This window comes from Typopeltis vanoorti, chromosome 11, assembly GCF_054136105.1.
Source record: "Typopeltis vanoorti isolate ZY-2024b chromosome 11, IOZ_Tvanoo_1.0, whole genome shotgun sequence".
NCBI classification, from domain to species: domain Eukaryota; kingdom Metazoa; phylum Arthropoda; class Arachnida; order Uropygi; family Thelyphonidae; genus Typopeltis; species Typopeltis vanoorti.
The window spans coordinates 136,009,245-136,033,380 of NC_143559.1; the positions used below are offsets into that span (position 1 = coordinate 136,009,245).

The 24,136-nt window shown below is 34.6% G+C and overlaps 2 protein-coding genes across 3 annotated transcripts in view; one reads left to right on the forward strand and one right to left on the reverse strand.

Annotated features, from left to right (window-relative positions):
* The window catches only part of LOC150102090 (uncharacterized protein CG3556-like), a 42,017-nt gene extending 19,868 nt beyond the window's left edge, over positions 1-22,149 (reverse strand). The window contains exon 1 of one of the 2 annotated variants that reach the window (XM_090400692.1): positions 22,035-22,149. Coding sequence is in view for 1 of the 2 variants with exons in the window: in XM_090400691.1 (XP_090256817.1) it covers positions 909-960 (52 nt within the window). In the remaining variant the exon portion in view is untranslated. Of the gene's footprint in view, positions 1-908; positions 1,207-22,034 lie in introns of those variants that run through there. The other variant, XM_090400691.1, reaches the window with a different exon arrangement.
* LOC150102091 (uncharacterized) lies at positions 13,417-13,890 on the forward strand. The gene has a single exon (XM_090399970.1). The coding sequence runs from the start codon at positions 13,417-13,419 to the stop codon at positions 13,888-13,890; it is 474 nt and encodes a 157-aa protein (XP_090256096.1).
* Positions 22,150-24,136: the final 1,987 nt, after the last annotated feature.

A 24,136-nucleotide genomic window follows, 5' to 3' on the forward strand; every position in this document is an offset into this window, starting at 1 on the left:
ATCCTGGCAAAACTAAATGAAATCGTTCATATAGAAGCCTTTCCGAAGTTAATAAATAGAACTTTGTTGACGGCCATTATGTCACGCTGTGTTCATTTTTTCCGTGAGCTAAGAAAAGGCTTCTCGGGAGAATCCCAGTAGGACCGCCACTAATGGACGGGGAGACACCTCCTGGTCACTCAAATTCCCCCAGGGAGCTGCCAAATCTAGAGAAATCCGTCTTCTTTGGATCGTGATTCCTTACTGACTGGCTTCAGCTACTGATCGATGTTTAGAGTGGTGTTGTTATACTCGGTGGCTTTCCCCTAGAAACTGAGAATATGATGGAATCTACCCAAGCACAACTAGTGAACACATACGCGCGAGCGATCATTTCCAGGAGTCCGTTATCTTAGAGCGACAGGTCGGATAATCTTGCAGGAAAAGTGACTGTTAGGTTGTCAAGTTAGTTCACACCTTCATCAGATGGCCGTAACATACAAGAGGACTCCCTAAAATAGTCTGCTATTTGATACAGGACCATATATTAAATATTACCCCTGATTAAACATTTCTTATTTCCTATAAGATTAATTACCACGTGAAGCGCAAGACTCCACGATTTAGCATCGAACACGGATTTTTTACTTCAGGTAATTTCCGTGACTGTCTTTGAGTCTCTCTCATAATTTGCATAGTTTGCAACTACTGAAAGATGTATATATATTAAATTATAAAAAATATTCACGGAAGTGGGTGTCTTTCACAATTTGTTTCAATCTCAAAAGTATGTACTTAAATTAAAAAAATAATACATTTCGAATAAAATGTAATCATCTGCCTGCATTAGCTCTCAGTTAGATGAATTTAAAAATAAAGTTGCTTAGACTGATGCAAATACTCAAAATCTTTGAAAAATGTATACTTACAAGTGGTGTACTCGACAATGAAGCCTAACGCTATCACCAGCAGCAATCTCATCGTCACCAGTTTTCCTTTATTTCTTTCAAAATACTTCGCAAGTGACTCAACCCTTGAGATCTTATTCTACCCACCTCGTACGTAGCAGCTCTGTTTAAGTAAGATTTTTGAAATCGGAATGGCCAATGACAAAGGAGAGACGGAATGACAGGATCTCTGTGTGTTGAAATCTAAGTTCAGGATTATCTTAAGGGCGGCTCTAAGGAGAAAGATATTTTCAACCACGTGATATCGTTTCCTGATCACGTGTTGAATGTTCACTAAAGGGAGAAAACAAAACCAGAACCATCTTCTAAAGTGCGCATTTAGTTCGCACTGATGATCATCGAGATACTAAAGTAGTCTTAATGCAAAGTAATTGTTCTGTTCAGCAACTGGGGTTAACAAAATGAAAAATCTGAAATAAGCCACTTTCTCCTCTCTTCTTCCCAGAAAATAAACTCTGTTTGTGCGCATGGGCACTGACCATCAACTTGATCCGAACACTGCTTTCACTACCTGTCTTATCAAGCATTTGTTCTACTCGGTTATCAATTAGAGATAATGTCATTTTTCGTTAAGGAAATGTGTAAGTTTAGAAGCGATAATTAATTGCTTCCATTTTTCTCATTTCGCATATATTTAAGCAAGTCATTTATGGAAAAATAAATAACTTAATTTAGTTAAATTAATGCAAAATGAAGAAAGAATATTTATGAAAGTCAGGCAGATTCATAAACTGTGTCAAGTGTTGCATTTCCTGTTATCACGCAGACGCCGCTACGAAATTTGATATTCGTTTCGCTTAAACTGCAGTTGCTTCCGTTAGAATGAACGAAGTAACGTTATTGAGTATTCAAGTCTAGGCTGTGTTGAACCAAATAATATTTATATTTTCTTAATATTTCTAAAATAACAATCGAAATGAAAGAGTATAGCTAATTTGTTAATCTGGGTACAGATTGGACAGCGCACTCTGTCTAGAGCAGGGGTCGGCAAACTGCGGCTCTTTGGGTACATACATGTGGCTCTCAAGTAAAATTGAAATGAAAATAAAACTATCATAGTTAATTTATAAAATTTTTAAAGATTATACAGAGGGAGTGGAGGGGATGGTTGAGCGCATGGCAGACAGGGCAGCCAAACAAAGTGACTAATGAAGATTAGGTTTTAGTGTGCCTCGACATCTGAGGTCATTTGCAGAGCAACAAAGTGACTAATAAGTGATCGCACGTGTGTGTTAGCATTTCAACTCAACTGGCAGCTTGCTTTTATCTTTCAGTCTCGCGATTTCCGAAAAATATATAAATACTGGGGATAACTCACAACACACTCTGTCCAATTATTACTTAGCACTTCTGAAGATATATCGAGCCTTGGTTGAAGGAGGAAAACCTTCAACCATAAACTTCAATAAACAACAAGCAACTGGTTGAAATGTGGTCATGTGGATGACAGTGTTCATTTCAAATCTGACAAAACAGCAAGGGAGGGTGAAAACAATAAAACCATATTGTTGTTCGTTTCACCCCTCTTTTATTACTCGTCATTCTGCCGCTACAAATTAAAATATTGGCGGAATGTTCATGGAATGAACATTCTGCCGCTATTTTTATTTTTATTTTTTTAAGTATCAATTTTATTTCAATAATTTTTACTTACTTATTCAATTTTATTTTATTTTTTTGTTTGGATAATTAAAATATATAGATTTGGTTAATTTAAGTCTGCCTGTGGACCACCTGTCTCAGAAACACTGCTATAGAGCAGTGGTGGCGAACCTGTGGCACGCGTGCCAGAGGTGCGAGAATTTTGCTGGCACGCGTGCCAGAGGTGCGAGAATTTTGCTGGCACGTCAACGATGTACATATGATATCCTTTTATACGATTATAAATTATTCCAATTTTGTTAATTGTTACAATACGTACAAGTTAAATTTTGTTTTACAGGAGACAGCAGCTATGAAGACAAGAATTTGATTGATGCGGTATTAACAAAAGATCACGCGACCCAAAGACAAATGAAACCGACAATTTTGGAGTTGAAATGCTAATTCTCTTCAACCGAATTTCATAACATCTGCAGCTGTCATAACACCATTCACTATATATTTCTTAGTTTTAAGACATTCACGACGCGGGGGAGGGTATCGTTTATCGTTCCGACAGAACTTCTCACAACTGGTGGGTTCGACTCACACAAAGTTTTAACCCTTGGTTGATTTTTATTGCCTTGTTTGCGTTTGAGCTGGAGAGGAACTCACACAAGCATTATATGGCATGTTTCAATTCGCGGTAGAATTTAGAATTTTATTTGAAGTTAGTCTTTGTGATCTGTCATAATGACATCGAGAATTTCAAATGCAGTCAAACAAACACTTATTTTCATGTAATTGAAAAATTGGAAAATAATTTTACTTAGATACTGTTTTTCCAGTGCAACATATGGTTTTGCTTGCTTATACAGTAGTTTCTGTGAGAGGAGACATGTGATTCATTAGTTAACGCCGTTTTTATTCCAGCTGTCTGTAATTGCACTATTTGTTGAGAAATATATTTCACAGACTGCAAAAGCCTCTGTACCTTATTCAGGAATACAATAACACTTTTTTTTCGCATTTACAGTATTTAATCGTTGTTAGAGGAGGGCGTGTTTTTTTTTGTGTGGGAGGTATATATGCAAAACCTTTTAATGTATTTTTTCGTAAAGTGAAATCAGGGGTGCTAGTTATATTCGACGGTAAGCGTTCGCCGACAAGCCGAAATCCTTCTGCTGCTTCTCCTGCTCCGCTGACTTCTATGATGAGTTACAATGCATAAATATTTATCTCACTACCGTTTTTTTTTTCTTTCAAGCCAACATCATTATAACCAATTTAATAACACAATAATCAATAATTTTATATTGAATAATATTATAAATTTTTGGTGATCAGAATGGGATATGTCAATGAAACTTACCAGAAGTTAATTTAATGATGTTGGCCTGAGGAAACTACAATATTGTAGCATTAGTCCTGTGATTGATAACTAATTAAATGCGTACTTTTATATTTGTCAACATGCTACACCGTATACATAAGTGTATTAATACTCTTTATGATTATGCCATAATTAATTTTCTCCTCTACATATGCTTGTGAGTCATTATTTTCCGAAATGAATTTTATAAAAGGCAGTTTAAGAAATAGAATAACCGATGAATCTAGTTCCGCGTGTGTATTACTAAAAGTGACAAAATATGAACCTGATATAAAGCATTTGGGATCTAATATACAACAGCAAAAATATCATTAATAAATTGATATATTGATATTAATAAATTGATAATAGGCTGATATTGATTTGTATATGACAATGTGTATGTCAAATTATGAGTTCATTTTTATGAAATTCTATGTTAATTTTTAAACTTTTCTTAATAAAATTCTGCAATTTATTTTGTATTAATTAATGTTAATTAATAATTTCGGATAAATAATGATCGGATGTTATGTATACTGAGTCTCAGTAAACAAAAGAAATTGCTTGGAAAACACAGCGAAATAAAGACAAACCAGAGAAATACATAACATGGGCAACAAATTTTACGAGATGATTTGCCGCTCCATCAAACCATATTTATTCTTGCAATACTCTCTCTCTCTCTCTCTCTCTCTCTCTCTCTCTCTCTCTCTCTCACATAAGTTTTTTTTTTTAATTATGCCATCATAAATTTACTTATTCATGTTGAGAATTTATAGGATTGTGCTATTCGCTCTACCCAGCAACTTATAGGACACACATGTCACAAATTATAATTATTCTTTACCATTAATGAGAGTGTTTCTACTCACACTTATTCCTTCCTATTCTCACATGTCTTATAAATGATAGTTCACATATTTTCATCTTTGAGTATTTCAAATATACCAACCAAATATAGCATTCTTCTTCATTGTTGTTTTTCTAATCAGTCATAAAACAGATTGTCCCCCGACTCTACGCAGAAGTATTCAAAGTTATCCTGCAATTAATTGCATTGGACCAATTAAGATGAGCACTGATGCGCTATGGCTGTATCTTCTTCTTTGAGTAGTCTGCAAGACATGCTGTTTTATTGCAGCAATAAAACACGTGTTCTTCTTTTTGGTTAATCTTTTTCTGATTTGTGGAGAATGACTGGCTAGTTGGCCCTGTGTCTGCGTTACAGAGTGAAGTGTGAATTGTAATATAGTGAAACAAATTTAAACAAAAAAAATACATTTTTAAAAGGTAAGTGTAATTAATGTAATTTAATATTATTTGACTTGTTAGTTTTATTATTTTTTTTGGCTTTTAAACTGAAACAATTTAATTTAGGATTAATTAATTATTTCCTTTTGAATCAAATATGCCGGTCAGTTTTTTTATACATGAAATTGTGCTGAAATCTCTTAATTCAGAATACCTTTTTTCTCCCAAGAATTAAAGATCATTAAATTCGATGCCAAATGACCACAATGTATTTATAGTTTACATGAACAAACAATTTCATCAGAAAAAGCCAAAAGACGTTTATTGATGTAATTATTTGTCTCCAAGCTTCCCCGCCGTGGAAACCTTTGAGCGCAGGCCCATGTATACGGTCAAATTAACGTGAAATTTGTAGCGCGGGTTGCATAATCCACATGACAGCAAACCCAACCGAAATGAGCACGCGACGCCACTGATATATATATATATATATATATATATATATATATATATATATATATATATATATATATACACACACACACAGTAATCCCTCGATTAATGCGCCCCCGATTAGTGCGATTAGTGACTTTCGATACCGAAATTCGATTAATACGCCTCTAAAATTCGATTAGTGCGCCTATATACATCTTCAAAATAAATGGCACAGATTTTAAAAATTATCTATCTATACATTTTTTATGGCTAACTATTTTAAATAAATCTCTCACCAGAATGAAACAATTTAGTTACTGATTTAAAATATTTTACAAAGTTATTCTTAATGGCATACTACCATGTTCTCTATGTTTCAAATTTTTACCGCAAAATTTATGTCGTCTGCTAATTACATAGCATTTTCCTGATCATATCTCGTACCTCCTTTGTAATTATTTTCTTTACATTTTTTTTATTATTTTAAAGTATTTTCCCGACCTATTGTCATGAGTAAAAGAATTAGTGACCAAAAAAGTGAAAGTGTGAAAATGATTCAAAAAGTAATCTCATTGGAAGAAAAACCTGAAATAATAAAGAAAGTGAACAAGGCGAGTCCAGAGCAAAGATAAGACAAGAACACAAAAATGGGTGAATCAACTATAAGAGCAATTTTAAACAAAGCTGCTGAATACAAAGAGAAAAGTTAGGCTGATTCAAGTTCACCGTGCACGCACTCGAAATGCAAGTATCATAATGAGTGAATTAGAGAGACTTCTTTCTACATAGATCGAAGATTGTAACCAAAAACGGATCCTGCTAAGAACTGACTTTAGTCTTTATTAAATCAAACGCATTAAGTCTCTTTGCAACCTTGAAAGAAAGGGCTATCAATGGTGGGAAAGAAGAATTCCACGTGCTGGGTGGTTTGAGAAATAGCCTACATAATGTTCTTATCACAGGCAAAGCTGCAAGTGCCGATAAGGAGGTGGCCGCAAATTATCCAGAAATTTGAAGAAACTTGTATAAGAAGAGGGCTATTGTGACCAACAAATACTTAATGTCGATGAAACTGGCCTTTTTTTTGGAAGACAATGCCTTCCAAGACTTTTCTGGCCAAATCAGAGAAATCTCAGCCTGGTTATAAAGTGGCAAAGTCGATTGAAATTACTGCTAGCAATATGCGATCCATTTGGAAACACATTCTTCCACATTGTACAAATGATTTTAGAGGCATTTCAATTGACTCTGAGTTAATTAAATCTCATTCTGAGAAGCTGAGTGATTCCGACCTGCTAAATTTAGATGCACATCGGGCAGATCCTGAAGAATATGAAGAAAATTTAATCAAAACAAATCTGACAATCTGACAAGCCCAAAGAGATTTCACAGAAACAAATTTAAAATATTTAGGTGCAACCGAAACTTTTAAGTAGCAATGCTTAGAGACTGGCCCTTGTGAAGAGAGAAGCAGGAAAATTTGCAGAAGAGGCAGTTGTTTGGGAAAAAAGAAACAGAATGCCAGCCAGAATAATTGATTTATATTTTGAATATGTTTTATTTACCCTAATTCTTTTATAAAATAATCAAGGGTAAGAAAGGACATTTGAGGAACGAGTTATACTTTTTTCCATAGGTTATTGTACTCGATTGGTGCGTTTTCAATTAATGCGCCTGTTTTAAAGAACGCATTAGGCACACTAATCGTGGGATTGCTATATATATAATATTGGTTTTATTATATTTATTACGGTCGCGATTTACCGCCGCGTGTTTTATTTCACGTGCAACTGTTACGATAAAACGTGTTACTGGTGATGTTTATTTTTATTATATTTTCGAATTATTGTCATTTATTATTTTGAATTATCATTTAGTTCTTTTTATTTTCTTTTTATATAATGTATTTATATAACATTTTAAATAAAATATATTGTTTAGGGTGCTTTTCAACATGGCTACAAAGAAAAAACTAAGAAAAACAACAGATGAGCATCGTGGCTTTAAAACTGAATGGGCTGAATCTTTCGCGTTCAACTCGAACTCGTATGGCCTTCCAACCTGTCTTATTTGCCAAGAAAAACTGGCGCACAACAAAAAGTCAAATGTGGAGAGACACTTCATGAAAAAACATGCCACATTTGCCAGAAAGTATTCTGTTGGTGACATGAGAAAGAGAGCAGTTGAAGAATTCAGAAATGTGTTCAAAAATCAAGTTCTGTATTTAATTATTGGAGAGAGTCTGCCAATGATGTTAATATTGCAAGCTTCGTAGTGAGTCAGGAGATCGCTAAGTAGTATGGAAGGCATACTACTTAGCGATCTGACCAAATGCTTCCGGTGGGCGTGGCTTCATGCGTTAGGAATGTCAGGAATTTCCATGGGGGCATATCTGTCAATGGCTTCGGTTCTTGTGTTTAAGTTCGCGTATGGAATTGTGGGTTTGGTAGAGATAAAGCCTTGTGTCGTGATTGGTTGGGTAGTTTAAACCAAATGTCATGAGATTGGAATGTTAGGAATTTCCTTGGCGGCATATGTGTCAATGGCTTCAGTTCTTGTGTTTTGGTTCGCGTACGGAATTGTGGGTGTTCTTTTGGTTCGCGTGTGGAATTGTGGGTGATGGTATAGATAAGGAATCGTGTCGTGATTGGTGGGACACTTCTGACCAGATCAAGATCAAGATCAAGATAAGATAAGGAATCGTGACGTGAATGTTTGTTGTTATGAGATGTAGATAAGTGACGTCATTTGTTAGTTGTAAATAAGTGACGTTATTGTTTTGAATGGAAAAGGGAGATATATTAGAGATAAGGAATCGTGTCGTGATTGGTGGGACACTTTAAACTAGAAGATAAGATAAGGAATCGTGACGTGAATGTTTGTTGTTATCAGATGAAGATAAGTGACGTCATCCTGATTAAAACGATCAAGCTTTTAAGTCTCTGTTTTGGGAAAAGCAAAATAAATAATGAGAAGAATCAAGTCAAGTCTTGCAAATTTCGGATTGTTTTATTGCTATTAATTACTACTTTTTAAAGACTTTTGGCTGTGTACTCTTTCTTTGTATTATGAGCAATCCTGTATGGATAAAATTTAGATCTAAATGCAACTTCTTTTTTCATTTCTTTACGATTCTGTTCAACTAAATAATTTGTACGCATACGAAAAGGCGTACAGTCAAATAATTAAGGATGGATTCGCTACACAATAAATAATACTGGGACCTCTTCAACTGCAAAACAAATTCCGCCTAGTTATCTATATTAATATATATTAGAATAAATAATGGGCACTGCAAGATATCCCTTGCATATCATCATCATCAGTGAGTCTAACAGGCACTTAATCGCCCCACGATCTTCCAAGTATCCTTGGTTTTCGTGATCCTAATTCGATAATAAGCTGGTAAGCTGTCTGCCTGTAAAAATTCTTCCGTCTGGAAATTGTGGTTGTTCTACTGGCAGGGATGCCTCTGAGTTGGGACAAGAAATCCGACTTTCTTCGAAGAAAAACTCCGCTAACTTCTCTTCAGTTCAAAAGCCCTGATAAAGGTGCTTCCCATACTAGACGGGATACGAACCAGATGCTTTCAAGCAAAGGACTTCGTCTACAGCGAATGAGCTACCAAGGCTCTTAATTATTTGGATGTAAGATTGAAGAAAAGTTAAAGGAACAGCAGTGGAATGCACATATTTTTTATTTGATTATAGCACTGTATTTTTTTTTTATTTATTCCATCCTAAAATCTCGATGGTGCGAACTCAGAATGATGACGATGTTCGATTGGAAAGACCAAATTTCTAACTTAATGAAAGGTTTTCCACTGAAAGTAATTTAGAGGATCGCGTTGTTAAATGGTTTTCGTCCAAGAAACTCAGTTTGTTTTTCTTCTTGTAACAAATTCCCTTGAAAGGAAAGGCGATTTTTTTTTGTCGGAGGAAAAACTGGTTAGAAGAAGAAGGAAGTCCTTGGCTCACCACCCAATGGGACCAAAAAACTTTCTAAAGTTTTTCAACCCTAACTGAGTTAACCGCTCTCTTTCGGTGTGGAGGAAATTTTAATCTTTTCAAATAAGACTTTCCAGAACAACAAACGCCATTAAGAAACACGATTAGCAAGTCTTCATGTTGTACGGACCGTAATTCAAAACATCCGACTGAATGCTGTAGTAACTGTTCACTTCGACTGATTAAAGGAAAACCGAATAATCCTCAAAATAAGCCAGTTGACATCCCGGCTAACAAGGGGAAAAGGACGTCATTCAACAAATTACTAAAGAAAATAAAGTATGACGAATGTAAATGATGATGATGATGCTGTTCGGATTCAAAGTGAAGTGAAATTCTTTCAAAACAATTATTCTCTTTAAAATAAACAATCCAAGACTTCATTATTTGCACAAAACTATTACTCTCTCTCTCTCTCTCTCTTGCATTAGGATTCGTCTGAAGGCACAAAATATTTCATCTGAAATATTTTCTTAATATATATTTCTTATAACTGAAACACACATACACAGTTCATATCCCAAGTGACTAGGCCAGTAAATGATCCGCAGATACACTGCTTGGTAAGAAGTTAACGGACATCCCATGGGCAACGCGCATTGTGTGTGCCATGTAACGAGTAACGTGTTTGTAGCAGGTATACATTGGAGCAAAATGATGCTCCCAAGTCAGTGCAAGTGTGTTCGGGTTAAATGACTGGGAGAACGGAACTGACGGAGTTTGTGTGATGCAATGTCATGTTGCACTTCTATCTGTTCGTCAGATTGTTGACACAGTCGGCCTTCCCAGGTCAATAATCAATGATACCATACACATATGGAAAGGCAGGGATTCAACTGCAAGTTTACAACCCACCACACTTACCGAACTTGACCGTTCGCTCCTACGAACGATAATAAGTAAAACCAGCCATTCCTCGGCTGACACGTTGAGTGCAAAGGTATCGATTGAACACGAATCCGCACAAAAACATTCAGGACCTAAACCACTCATCACTATACTGAGCAAATGGACGGTGTGGGTGTTGCAGACCCGCGGTGAACGTCTCTTACCAAAGTGCGCAACTCCAACTATGAAATTTTGAGGTGGCTTGGTGATGGTATTGCCCTTATTTCTTGGTTTGGTCTCGTACCTTGGTTTATGGTGCCGAATGTGTGGCGTTTATATGGAAATAATCATTTTCTCTTTCAGAAAGACAATGCATTGTGTCATAAAGCTGCTCCTGTAACTGCGTACGTGGTTTGTGGACGTGAACCTCACCATACTTAGCTGGGTTACATGGAGCCATAATCTGAAAGTATTGAACATCTGTGGGATGGAGTGTAGGGTGAGGTCAATGGACATCCGCTCCAAGAACAGTCCAGCACCCCATTATATGCCAACTGGAAGAACGGTCCAAACCTTCCATTGATCGCTGTTGGAAAGTATGCCCAGTATGATTACTGCAGTGATCGCAGCGAAAGGAGGTCGTACATCGTTTTAATCTGGAGGCCATGGCTGTTTGTTTGTCACATTATGGTATCCGTTGTCTTCTTTCCGAGCAATGTATCTTGAATTTTTTTTCAGAAAGATTAGATATATGGCTGGTGACAAATACGCAAGAATGTGTGGATTCCTTGTTTCTGTGTTTGTTCTTCAGACCAACGTCTAAGTCTATTACTCCATGTGAAATTGGAAAGAAAGAAAAAAATTCTGAAGAAGAGCTTCAGCTTTGAAGTTCTAATTTCATATAATTAATTATTCAGCATGCATAATGGACATCAGTTGCAGATAAAATCTCTCTTGCATATCATACTTGAGAGGTAAAGACTCATAATATTAATGAAAATTAACTATTAATTAAATATTGGTCAAGTGTAGGTGAATAACTAATTTAATTATCAACTAGCTTCACCGGCTTGTGCTGTCGGCTTCATCAGGAAAGCAAAGAAACGAAAATTACAAGCTAAACGTTTAGCTTTGTGGTCAAGAATTAACAATTTCTAATTCTCATAATATTAATTTGGACAAACAAGCCACATTCGTCTCTTCAGTTTTTGCAATGTCATTTCTAGTTATATCCATCGCTGTATTTCTTTATTTGAAGAATTTCTAAATTATACCGTTCTTCACAAAGCAATGCCAAACTAAGGTTGATTCCGACAAATCACTATTTATCACTCCAATTCTTTACGCACACAGACTCAATCAGACGCCTTCTGCGATATCCATCCTCTTATGGATAACGTTGAGTTCCCCACTTCTGGAAACTCGTATTTTCACGTGAACCGACTAGAAGGATGAACACAATTAACAGAAACAAAAATTGATTGTGGGTGGAGTGACAGGTAAATAAAAGAAATACCGAATTATTTGGACTAATTTGAAAAACGAAAACTCGTTATCATAAAGAAGAAGACTTCACAAACAAACTGAATACATGTAAAGCTATCATACCAGGAATTATTGCACAATACAAGACGTTTCATGAATCAAACATCAGTAATGTGAACTTAGAGACTTAGGATTACTTTGCAGTTATAAATCGTAGTTTTGAATGCTTTTTTCAATTATTCTTTTTTCTATTAAACAGTTTCGTGGAGAATCAAGAAACTGTTCGGAAAGACGTCATCTTTTAAATATTTTGAGTGCTTCACATCGACATTTTACAGATGCGATTAGTGATGGTCTTTTAACAGATTTGTTTCCCATTTTCAATGAAAACGAGTGAACCATCTTTCCTCGCCCTTAATTGCAACTGAGGTTTTCAGAGATAAACGAATCTTGACTGCTGCTTATTAAAATTGCGATTGGACATTCAAATGGTTCATTGTTCATTTCGCCCATCGCAAACGAAATTCGCCGAATTTAACTCAGTAACTTGAGAGTGAAGTAAGAATCTGAGAAAGCAAGTGAAAATATATATATGGTTATTTGGTTTATTTTTTCACTTGCTTTCTCAGATTCTTATTTCACTCTTCAAGTTACTGAGTTAAAGTCGGCGAATTGCAGAATTTCGAGGAAAGAATAAGAAGGCTTTGAAGACAAAACGTTTATATAATTCATGTAATAGACATTTTATCAGTTTATATCCCATGCATTTCATTAACTATTACTGACAACTACAACTCCTTTCTCTTTCTTTTTTGGTCAGATTAATTTTATTTGGATTTAAAGATGGCTGATCACCCACGTATCACAACTCTCCCAAAGTCCGTGTTTGAATCAGAAGAGAAGCTGCCTTTAACGGGTAAAGCCGATACGATCCAGCCGAAGTTTGCAGACAATGAGCCAAGAAGATTTCCACTTTATTTCAATGCGGGATATATTTATGAAAACATACTGATGTAAAATAACGAAGCATAGCTGGGAAATGCAATGGAATAGATACGCAAGGAAAAGAAGAAGCAAATGAATATGACGAGGCACAGCCTGCAATATCATAAACAATAATCGAATTGTGTACTTTGCTAGAAAAGAAATTGACATCTTATTATATTTTCCAACAGCATCGCCATCAAGATTCATCAGCTGCACTTAAATTTGCTGCCATTCGTGAGGAATTGAAAAGGTTTGCACGGAATTTCCGATTGCGAAATTCCCTAGAAGCATCGGAGGGAAACGAAAAGGATGCACGCTTGCGAATAAAGGAAGGCGAAAAGGAAATTCACCAACATAATTTGGAATTTCCCTTCTTTGCAGAAGAAAATTCACATCTGCATTTTATCTCATCGCGTTGATCCCCCCCCCCCAACCATAAAAACTACGAAGGCTCTGAAACATCAGCAGCCCCCACCAAATCGCTAATGCATTCCTCGATACTTCTGAAAAAGTGCTTGAAATGCTCACAGATAAAGACGGTAATGGAAAAACACCGAGACGAGGCAGTGGGAGTCAAACACATTTTCCACCGGTCAAAGAGGCAGCTTGTTGTGGGCAAATCATAAAAGAATTTGATGGTGAATCGGATTTTCGTAAAATCTTTGTAGGCAACTTACCTAGAAGTGCAACCGAGGAAAAGCTTAAAGAACACTTCGTCTCCTGCGGTCGCATTCTTCGAGTGAATATTTTACAGGACAAGAAAACGGGAGATTCAAAGCGATGTGCGTTTATAAAATTCACCAGTCCAGAACACGTTTCAAAAGCACTGGACCTGAACGGATCGCCCTTCACGGGAACGAAACTATTCATTGAAAGAAGGAAATACGGAGTTAATCGGTATCCTGAAGAAAATCTAACAAATGATGTCATCGGAAAGAAGCACAAAGAAAGTAACATCCGTCGAGAAGCTGACTGCGTGAAGGTTTTCGTATAGAACGTTCCCACCGGTGCTACAGAGGAAGAACTTAAGGAGCAATTCATCTCTTGCGGAGATGTTATTGGCGTTAACATCGTACGCAACAGAAAAACAGGAGAGTCGGGAAAATATGCAATTGTAGAATTTTCTCTTCCGGAACATGTTTGCCAAGCGCTGAAACTTAACGGGTCACGGTTCATGGGGTCAAAACTATTAATTAAACCTCGAGCGAAAGCTCGAATTATATCCTAGTTACTTGTAATATGGCATCTTTATATTTTAATGTCTTTACAATCTTTATATTTAATATCTTAAAATAAATGAATTTTTGTTATTTTTATTCTCGCCTTGCGTCATTCCTTTTAACCTTAATTTCACTTTCATAATGATTTCGGTAAAATTTATTAAATTAATACATTTAATAAACCATTCATCTATTAAAACTAAAAAGTGGTTTGGGTATAATATTTTAAAACCATTTAGTGCAGATGTTTTTTGTTTTTTTTTTAAATATGATATTTTAAAAGAAGAGTTAAATTACAAGCGATTAGGAATAGTTAAATCAGGAGGTCCTGTAGAGAGATTCAACGATGGCCTGTTAGGGTGGATCAGGATAATCTAGGCTTAAATCCTTGAAAAGCATGATGATATTTTAATGAATTAATTTTAAGAACATAAATCGGGCACTCGTGAGTTAGGCAGATAGCGATAGAAATTTCTTTCCTCTTCATTTATTGTAATGTGTAATTTCAACCTGCATTATCAATAAAAGGCAAAATATTTTTTCCACGTGATCCAAAGAAATAAAACTGTCTTACATAGGCTAAATATGTAAGAAGTGAATATTTCTAATCTTCGAAATACTAATAATAATCAGAGCAAAAAATCATATCCCTTGTTCTCTATGTTGATGAGAACAGATATTCAGAATTGACATTTTGAAATTTATACAAAAATGAAAGTTTGGATTTTGGTGTTGTCATGGGTAACATGATTATTGATTTAACCCGAATTTAAATTTATATTAAGTTGTCCTGCTTATAAGTTCGGATAAAAAATCCTTTTTTCTCGTTAATTGCAAAGACTTTTATCGAGTCTCTGTTCTTCAGTGGAGTGTCGTAAATACTTAACAGCAAAACGAATTTTATCCTTAGTTATTACACATTTTGAGCCCTGAATCGTTTATTCCTCATGCAGTTGAACTCCACATTTCCTTATACCCCTCTTTGGTGACCTAATGAACTCTAGTAGGAACAGTCTGTGGTTCCTATTTGATTTCATTGGTCACCCACTTTACTACACCAAATCATATTAAGTGATTTCATTTTTGGTGCAGCTAATAAATATTTCTGATCAGCTTCCATTCACAGAGAATGAGTTTCTCTTCAAATCCTTCCATCTGTGGTACTTCTCAGCCTGATTTTTAAAACTAATCAAAAATGTTGTGCCGTCTCAACTGATCAAGAAAACATCTCACTTGTCAAATGCTAGCCTGAGTGTGTTCTGCCACTGTGGCCTATTATATCATAGTCACGTGTTTATTTCTGGATCTGCTGTATTTGTGAGCTTTTCTCAATGCTATGTTACTGTACAACTACCAGTGGCGAAGCAAATATGTTATCTATTTTTGTATTAATTTGTTTATGAGCTCGTGAAGAAAAACTTCATGCATTTTATAAGTGATTCCAATAAATTCTTCTCTGCGATTATATTTTATGTAAACACTGAAAATTTTACTTTTATTTCTCCTAAACTGTAAATAGCAAAGCCACTTAGTTTACAGTTTGTTTCAGTAAATGAAATGTTTTAATTTTTTGCTTTTATCTTCTTTCATGCTGTTTTTTTTTTTTTTTTGTCACCGTATTGTCTCAGATGAGAGCAGGCGTATTCTATAAATAAATTTTTAAGAATTAAAACAATAATAGAAAATTTTAAACAATAAAATGTCTGTTTTTTCGTGTATCGATTGATCTTCCTTAGAGCCTCGACTAATTATCAGCACGATCGAGTTTCATTCGCGTCAAACTGTATTTAGGTTTGAACTGTTTACATTTGAAATTTAAAATCAATAGTTCGAGCCAATGAGGCCGGAACTAACTGCTAAATTTCATTCTCCTCATTAAACTATTTTTTAACATTGAAAAGTTTAATTTTGCCATCTTTGCGTTTATTAAATTCACATAAGCAAAACTGTATTTAATAATTAAAAAATGTGTGTTTCTCATTTAACAGGTTAATGTACTGGTCGCATAGCCTTTCATGCTTGCTTCGAGTGTAATCGCAAACAACAACAACCTTTCCTCATCAGAGGATAGCTTTTGCTCCAGTATATCACGCGACACATAAATTTAAAGGACGACTTTGGTACCCGGAGTGAGATTTGTAATGCTTATTGGAGACCTGTAAGACGAGAGCAGTAGTATGGTGGGCACTCTAAACCAGATCAAGATAAGATAAGGAATCGTGACGTCATTGGGTGATAAGATGATTGACGTCATTGTGGATGATGTGGTGCTTGACGTAATGAGTTTGGAATTTTTCTGGGGAACACGTGCATTGACGTCACGTCATGTGTTTTGCTTTGCGTATGGGATTGTGGGTGATATTTAGAGATAATGAATCGTGTCATGATTGGTGGGACACTTTCAACCAAATAGGGGTAGAGTGAATGGGGGAAGCGACGTCAGTGTCATGGATGTGTGTTGTTATCAGATATAGATAAGTCACGTAATTTGTTAGTTGTAAATAAATGATATTATTGATTTCAATGGAAAAGGAAGATATGTTAGTGGATAAGGATTCGGACCGTGATTGGTGAGACTTTAAACCAAATAGGGTAAATGGGGGAAGCGACGTCAGTTTCATGGATATGTATTGTTATGAGATGTAAATAAGTAAATGGTTTGCGTATGAAATTGTGGGTGATGGTAGAGATAAGATACAGTATGGAATGTTTGGAATTTCGCTGGGGGCCCCCATCTGTCATTGACGTCACGTTTTGTCGTTGGTTGTCTATAGTTGGCAGTGCGAATTTTGCAATATATGTTTGTGGTATTTCATTCCTGTTATTGAGTATGGGCATTTTTAGTTTAGAGTCAAGAGATGATGGCAGCATTTAGATCTTTTCTGAATAATTAAATACAGGCTATCATTGCTGTCCCCTCAAACACACACACACACACACACACACACATTTTTTTTTCATGTTCACATTTCTAAAATAATTAATTTCTGGCTATCACTGGTGTCCCCTCACCCCTCAAGCACACATACTTTTTTTCCCCATATACATAACTCATCCAAATATTTTGATTTGTCTAAACTTTTTTAAGATCTTAAATTCGTTACTTTTTCTAATTAAATGTTATCTTCATAACAAAGTTTTTGGCTATTGGAATTTTTAGTTTAGAGGCAAGAGATGGCATCTGCTTTTAGAGATAAAAATTAGTTCTTTTTGAATGAAAAACCAAACGGCATTTTTTAAAAAAATAAATAAATGGAGATTTAAATGGATTACAAGAACTTTTCTATATAGTCTAGAACAGCGCATGGACCAGTGAAATGCTGAAAACAATTCTACGGACCACTAAGTTACAGAGGCATAGCTGGGGGAGGAGGGAGGGGCTATCCAACCTGGGCAGCACTTTTTTGGCATTTAAGAATCTTAACTTACTGTCTATAAAACGGCAACTGAGTGATGAATTAGACTTTGATGATTTTGCGAACAGAAAAGCAAGAAAAATAACTTTTAGAATGTTGAAAGCTAACTTTTACTTCAAAAATAAACATATTGTTTTTAATTTATTTCCTTATACGTCATTTTGACTTTTCGTAATTTCTTTAAAAATCTAAGTAGGCATTACCAACATTTCGGAAAAACTGTGCCATTTATAACATAATAAATCTAAAAACATGTTTAGGATACATATGGAAACATCATTTTGTTTTTATTTGAAGGAGCGATGAAAATCCTTTCTCATAAAGATAGGTTGTAGAGAACTGCATGACGATTTTCAATTCTTCTTCAGATAATTAGGGAAATTCATTTCTCACTGAAGATGACATCCCAAATCGAGCCAAACCAACTTCACGGAATTGCATTTTAAGTCCACTGTCACTTGAAAGCTCAATTAACTGTTATTTTTTCGATAACGAAAGGTAGTTTTCATGACTGCAAGCCTGAAATGGATCTCGAACCCACAGAAATTTCTTATCAAAGTTTTTCGGGAAATGTTTCAAAATGTCATTTCAGATTTTTGAGGTGGTCACAAACCCTTTCTAGAAACTCAGTATCAACAAAAATATCATTTTCCACTAAAAAGGATTCCAATATTGGAAAAGGTGCAGATTGCAGGCGTAGACTTCCCTGGCTAATTGGTTCAAAAGACATATTTCGGTGATTACACCACATTATTTATTATTCAGTTATACAATATACTGAAATAATAGTTCCCGACAAGTTTCGTAAATCGTAGGATTTACATCTTCAGGGGGTAAATAGTATAACTTAAAGTTTAAACAAGAGAATTAATAAATACAAATCATAATCGTCTGTCTATTCATAAACTCAAATAAGAGAATGCAGATATAAAACGTTATTGATGTTGAACAATACTGGACGATGTCACGTGTTATTGTTCTCGTTCATACAGTCCGAGCTCAGATTGAGGTAGATTTTTATTAGAGCTGATCACACTTGATGGAGAATTAAACCTTGATTTTCATTGCATTGGGTTGGGTTTTTCAGCATATTATAGCAGCGTCTTTAAAGTTTCTTAAGTAGCAGTTGTTTTCTGTGTATGACATCGTCTTTTTTTGCCAGAGTACATCGTATCCAGTGGAAGTGGTATGGAAAGCAAGACCCGTTTTTTGTTCTCTTTTGTATTGTACGTCTTTTTGGTTCATCCATGTGTATTTCTCCTGATCATCCTGTCTGTCCTGCGTAGCAAATCCCGCAAGAGCAAAGGATTTTGTAGACTCCTGGTTTTTTAAGAGGATGATGAGGTGGTTTTGGTGGATGAAGGAATCTTGAGATTTTTTCCATAGGAAGGAAGGCTACTTTTACGCTGTGTTTGTTCATTAATTTGACTAGCTTATCTGTAACATTTTTGATATAAGGAAGCGAGATTGCGTGTTTGTAATCCTGTTTTATTGTGTTGTTAGCTGGAGGCATTTTAAGGATTCTCTTGATGGTTTTTGTTTCATAGCCATTCTGTTGGAGGATTTGTATTAAGTATTTTAGTTCATCATTACATCTTTCTTGTGTGCTGGAGATATTGTATGTTCTGTCTCGAAGAGTTTTAATTAAGCTTATTTTTTGTGAAGGATGGTGGTGTGAGGTTGCATTTAGAAATCTTCCAGTGTTTGTCGGATTCCTATATACTGAGAAGGAGAGTTTATTTTCTTCATTAACTTCTAATAGAATATCTAGAAAAGGAAGTTTTCTATTTTATTCTTGTTCTAAAGTGAATTTTATAATGTTGTGCAAATTGTTGAGATAATCTTTGAAATTGATAAGTTCATCTGTTGTTCCACTGAATATGATGAAAATATCGTCCACATAGCGTAGCCATATTTTTGGTTTTTTATGGTAATTCTTAAGAGCATTGTTTTCAAATTTTTCCATAAATAGGTTCGCTAATACCGGTGATAATGATGAACCCATGGCCAGTCCTTCTTTTCATGGCCAGTCCTTCTTTTTGTTCCCATATTCTGTCTTGATAGGTGAAAAATATTTTCACAGTTTTTATACAATGTTTAAAAAGATCTAAGATGTCCGGAGGGAAGGGGTCTTCTAGGAGATTCAAAATTTCTTTGAATCTCCTAGAAGACCTCTTCCCTCCGGACATCTTAGATCTTTTTAAACATTGTATAAACAATACTTTTTTTTGAACAAGAACACGTGACATCATCCAGTATTGTTCAACGTCAATAACATTTTATATCTGCATTCTGTTATTTGAGTTTATGAATAGCCAGACGGTTATGATTTGTATTTATTAATTTCTCTTGTTTATACTTTAAGTTATACTATTTACCCTTGAAGATGTAAATCGAACGATTTACGAAACTTGGCGGGAACTATTATTTCAGTATACTGTATAACTGAATAATACAAAATGTGGTGTAATCACCGAAATATGTCTTTTGAAGGTGCAGATTGTCTGTCTTTTACATAATTAATCCACAAAACCAGTTTTTTCCTGAATGCCTTTATTTTGTTGTAGTCATCAAGAACAGTTAAAGAATTTACCTGAAGGGAGAGATTTAGTTCATTTAATTTAAAAAAAATGTCTGAAAGATAGGACATTGTTGATAACCATGCTTCGTCAACAAGAGTGATGCAAAATCAGAATTACGTTCATTTACAAATAAAAGTTCGTGCTTTAATTGAAATAACCTTGTTAGTACTTTTCTCCTGGAAAGCCAGTGAACTTCAGAATGAAGCAAAAGTTGTATATATTCACTGCCCATTTCAGTGCAGGGTACTGAAAATAATCTGTTATTTAACGGTTGAGCTTTAATAAAATTAACTAGCTTTACAGCGTTGTATAACGCAGTTTTAAATTCTAGTGACATTCCTTTGGAGGCTAATGCTTCCCTTTATATGCAACAATGTATCCAAGTCATATCATAGAAACAACCCCAGTATGCCTGACTATAAGGGTGCGAGCTCCATCCGAACAGAAGTCTATACATTTTCCCCACTGGATCCCTTTGTGTATTATGGAATTATTGAGTGTGAAATATTTCTTCTCCAGTTTTTCTGGATGACAAAGTTCTACAAAACAGAATATCGTCAAGAATGTTGTTTTCATGCGCATATCTTGTGTAGCATATTAACTGCACATCACTTGAAACATCAGTAGTCTCGTCTATTTGTAACGCATACGGGCTCTCCTTAACTCTTTCGATTAACTGAGGTTCCACGTCTCCTGCCATATCATTAATTCTGCGACCGACAGTGTCATTTGAAATAGGAATCAAATCAACATCTTTTAGTAACTTGTTTCCAAACATCATTTTTACCACATCTTTTATAGCTGGAAGTAGCAAATTTTCCCCGATAGAATGAGGTTTCCCTGTTTTTGCTATGTGCAAACTTAAGAGATAGGTTGCTTCCAGTGCCTTGCTATTAATGGAACCCATGGCTGAAACTATATCTTTCCCATGATGTAATGTCCCTAAGCGTTGCTGAAAAAATTCAATTGGCTTATTTTTCACATCAAAATGTTTAGTTTCTAAATGTCGTCGGAGTTTTGTGGTATCATGCACTCGTTCGACAACACTTCATAACACAAAACACATTGAGGTTTCTGTTCACTTTCATCTCCACACCAAGTAAACCCAATTCCAAATATGAAGTGTTATATTTCCTACTGTATATTTTTATTTGAACTGCTTGTTTCTTATACTTTAATAGTATCAGAATTACTCGCCGTTACTACACTTGTATGACAACTAGAGTTAGCATTACCTGTTTCATTTTCTCTTCTTTTCAAAGTCCTAGTTCTAAGTCACTTTTCCATTATTAAAAACAGTTTCCGAAAAATATATAAATATCAAAATATGTTTCCGAAAAATATATAAATATATGATACTGGGGTTACCTCAGGACACACTTTGTCCAAGTATCACTGAGCACTTCTGAAGATATACTGAGCCTTGGGTGAAGGAGGGGAAACATTCAATAATAAAAATCAATAAATAACAGGCCATTGGTTGAAATGTTGATAACACATGTTCACTTCAAATCTGACAAAACAGAAGCGAAGGTGGAAGCAATAATTGCTTCTGCCTTTGAACATTCTGACGATATTTTTTTTAAATTCTCCATATGATTTCAATAGTTTTTACTTACTTATTCAATTTTAATTTGTTTAGATAATTCAATATATATATTTATTTAATTAATTTTAGTCTGCCTGCGGACCACCAGCCTCATTGACATGGACTACCTCTGTTCTGCAGACCACAGGTTGAGAAACACTGGCCTAGAAAATTCTAATGATAATTTAGATTAACTTTAGATATAAAAATTAGTTCTTTTTTTAATGCAAAACCAATTGGCTTTTTTTAAAGGAGATTTATATGATTAAAAGAACGTTTGCATGTACTTTAATGATATTGATAATTTTCTAATGATAATTTAGATTACTTACTTTCTCCAGAGTGGCTCTTCTGAATGCAGATAGATATTCCTAATTAGTTGAATTATAACCATATATTCACAGCACAACACACATAGAAAGAAAAGGGCTGAAAGAATGAAATTGCTGTAAATAACCTGAAAATATAGTTGATTCTTGTTCCTTTAGGTTTCTGTAAATTTCCTTAATTTCATTCGCACTGCAGCTCATGCTATGTTTTTTCTTGGTTTCTCACTTTTGAAATAGTCACTTCAAAACATCAAAAGGCTGTAAGAGCAAGTAATATTAGAATCTCTCGATGCAGTTTTTAAAAATAAAGAGAGGGTATATTTTCTTTTCTTTTCACACAATTGTACATGATAAAAATTTAAAATCAAGTGACTGCCAGTCCAATCTTATTTCACAACTTTACCACCCATAGTATTATAGTGTGGGGGAATTAAAACAGAGGCCATAGCAAATAACGTAATTGTTGTTTGGTGAATAAAGTACAAATGAAGTGAAAAGTGACAATTTTGTTACTGTAGATATCAGTAGATACCTCCACCAGACTAGAAAGAAAACAGTCGTACTTAAAGTACGACTGTTAGAATTTGGTTATTTTACAGAGAGACAGTAGATATTTTAATCCATCACATTACTAAAACTCTTAAAAAGTTTGGTGTAAAAAATAAAAGGTGTTGTCCCCTGCAGATAACAGAAATGCAAATTTTGAGAAGACAGGATAAATATATCTGTAGCTATCTCCAACAAACTAGTATATTTGTTTATCAGTTAGGAACAAAAACACAGCTGTTAGAATTTGGTGATTTTACAGAGAGACAGCAGATAATTTAATCCCAAAACGTGACTTAAACTCTTAAAAATTTGGTATAGAAAAAAGGATTGTACTTTTCAGTTAACACAAATACAAATTTTGGCTTTTCCCATACAAAGTAAGATAAAATCAAGCAACATCATATCCACCAGCTTGTGAAAACAGGTCCGTGAGTCATCTGCGTGAAAGTTTAATTTTTGAAGGAATGGTCAGAGTAGGTTAGGGTAGGGTAAACAGTACTACTATAAGGAAATACAATCGAGTCGAGTGTCCTTCATTTAATGCAATCGTTGATCCACTGCAGCTATTGTATTGTGTTGTGTCCAGTAAAGTAAAAATAATGGGTGAGCCACAAAAGTCTTTAAAAGTTTCTTTGTCTAAAGTTCTAATTGTTTAGAATTTTGTAAGATAAAGTCAATATAAAGTATAAGATCAGAGCTAATAATCACAGAAATAATAATACATAACTATTTATTTGTGGTGGCAAATGAAGTAACATAAGAGGAATTGAAGGAAATGGAAAATGAAAAATCGACAGTGGGTGAAAAATACGAAGTTTCAGTTATTATTAGTATTTTTGATGTTCAATTTCTTTTGAATAAGAATTCAACTTTATTTCCTAAAGAAATTTGTATTTCTGATGGAATTATGGTAAGATATGCATTGACAAAATCACCATGCAGTTGGAAAGAATTATCCGAAAGAGGTTAAAAACATCATTCTTGGATAATAAAATATAATCCATTAGTTGAACTGGGAAATTGGTTCACTATCTCTGGGTAAATTACGAGATTGGATAATATAATCAATATGCGAATATCAAATATTGCTCGCCAATGTAAAAGAAAAATCAAAATCATTACATTTTTAATAGGTAGATCTGTTCTTGATTTAAATGAAATTGGATGCCCAAAACGTGAAAACATAACGTGTACTTTTATATGTTTTGGGAAACATAATGAACAATTTTGTGCTTATATTAATGCTCAAAAATATATGTATTCGTTTAAAAAAATAAAAATATAACCCTTAATTTTACAACAAGCATGATCACAAATGAAAAAAAAAAATTATAGATGAGTGTTACATGCAGCTAAATTATCATTAGAAATGTTCTAGGCTACATAGAGAAGTTCTTGTGATCCATTTAAATCTCGTTTTTTTTGTTTTTTTTAATGCCGTTTTGTTTTTCAATCAAAAAAGAACTCCTTTTTATCTCTAAAAGCAGATGCCATCTCTTGACTCTAAACTAAAAAATTCCAATAGCCAAAAACTTTGTTATAAAGATAACATTTAA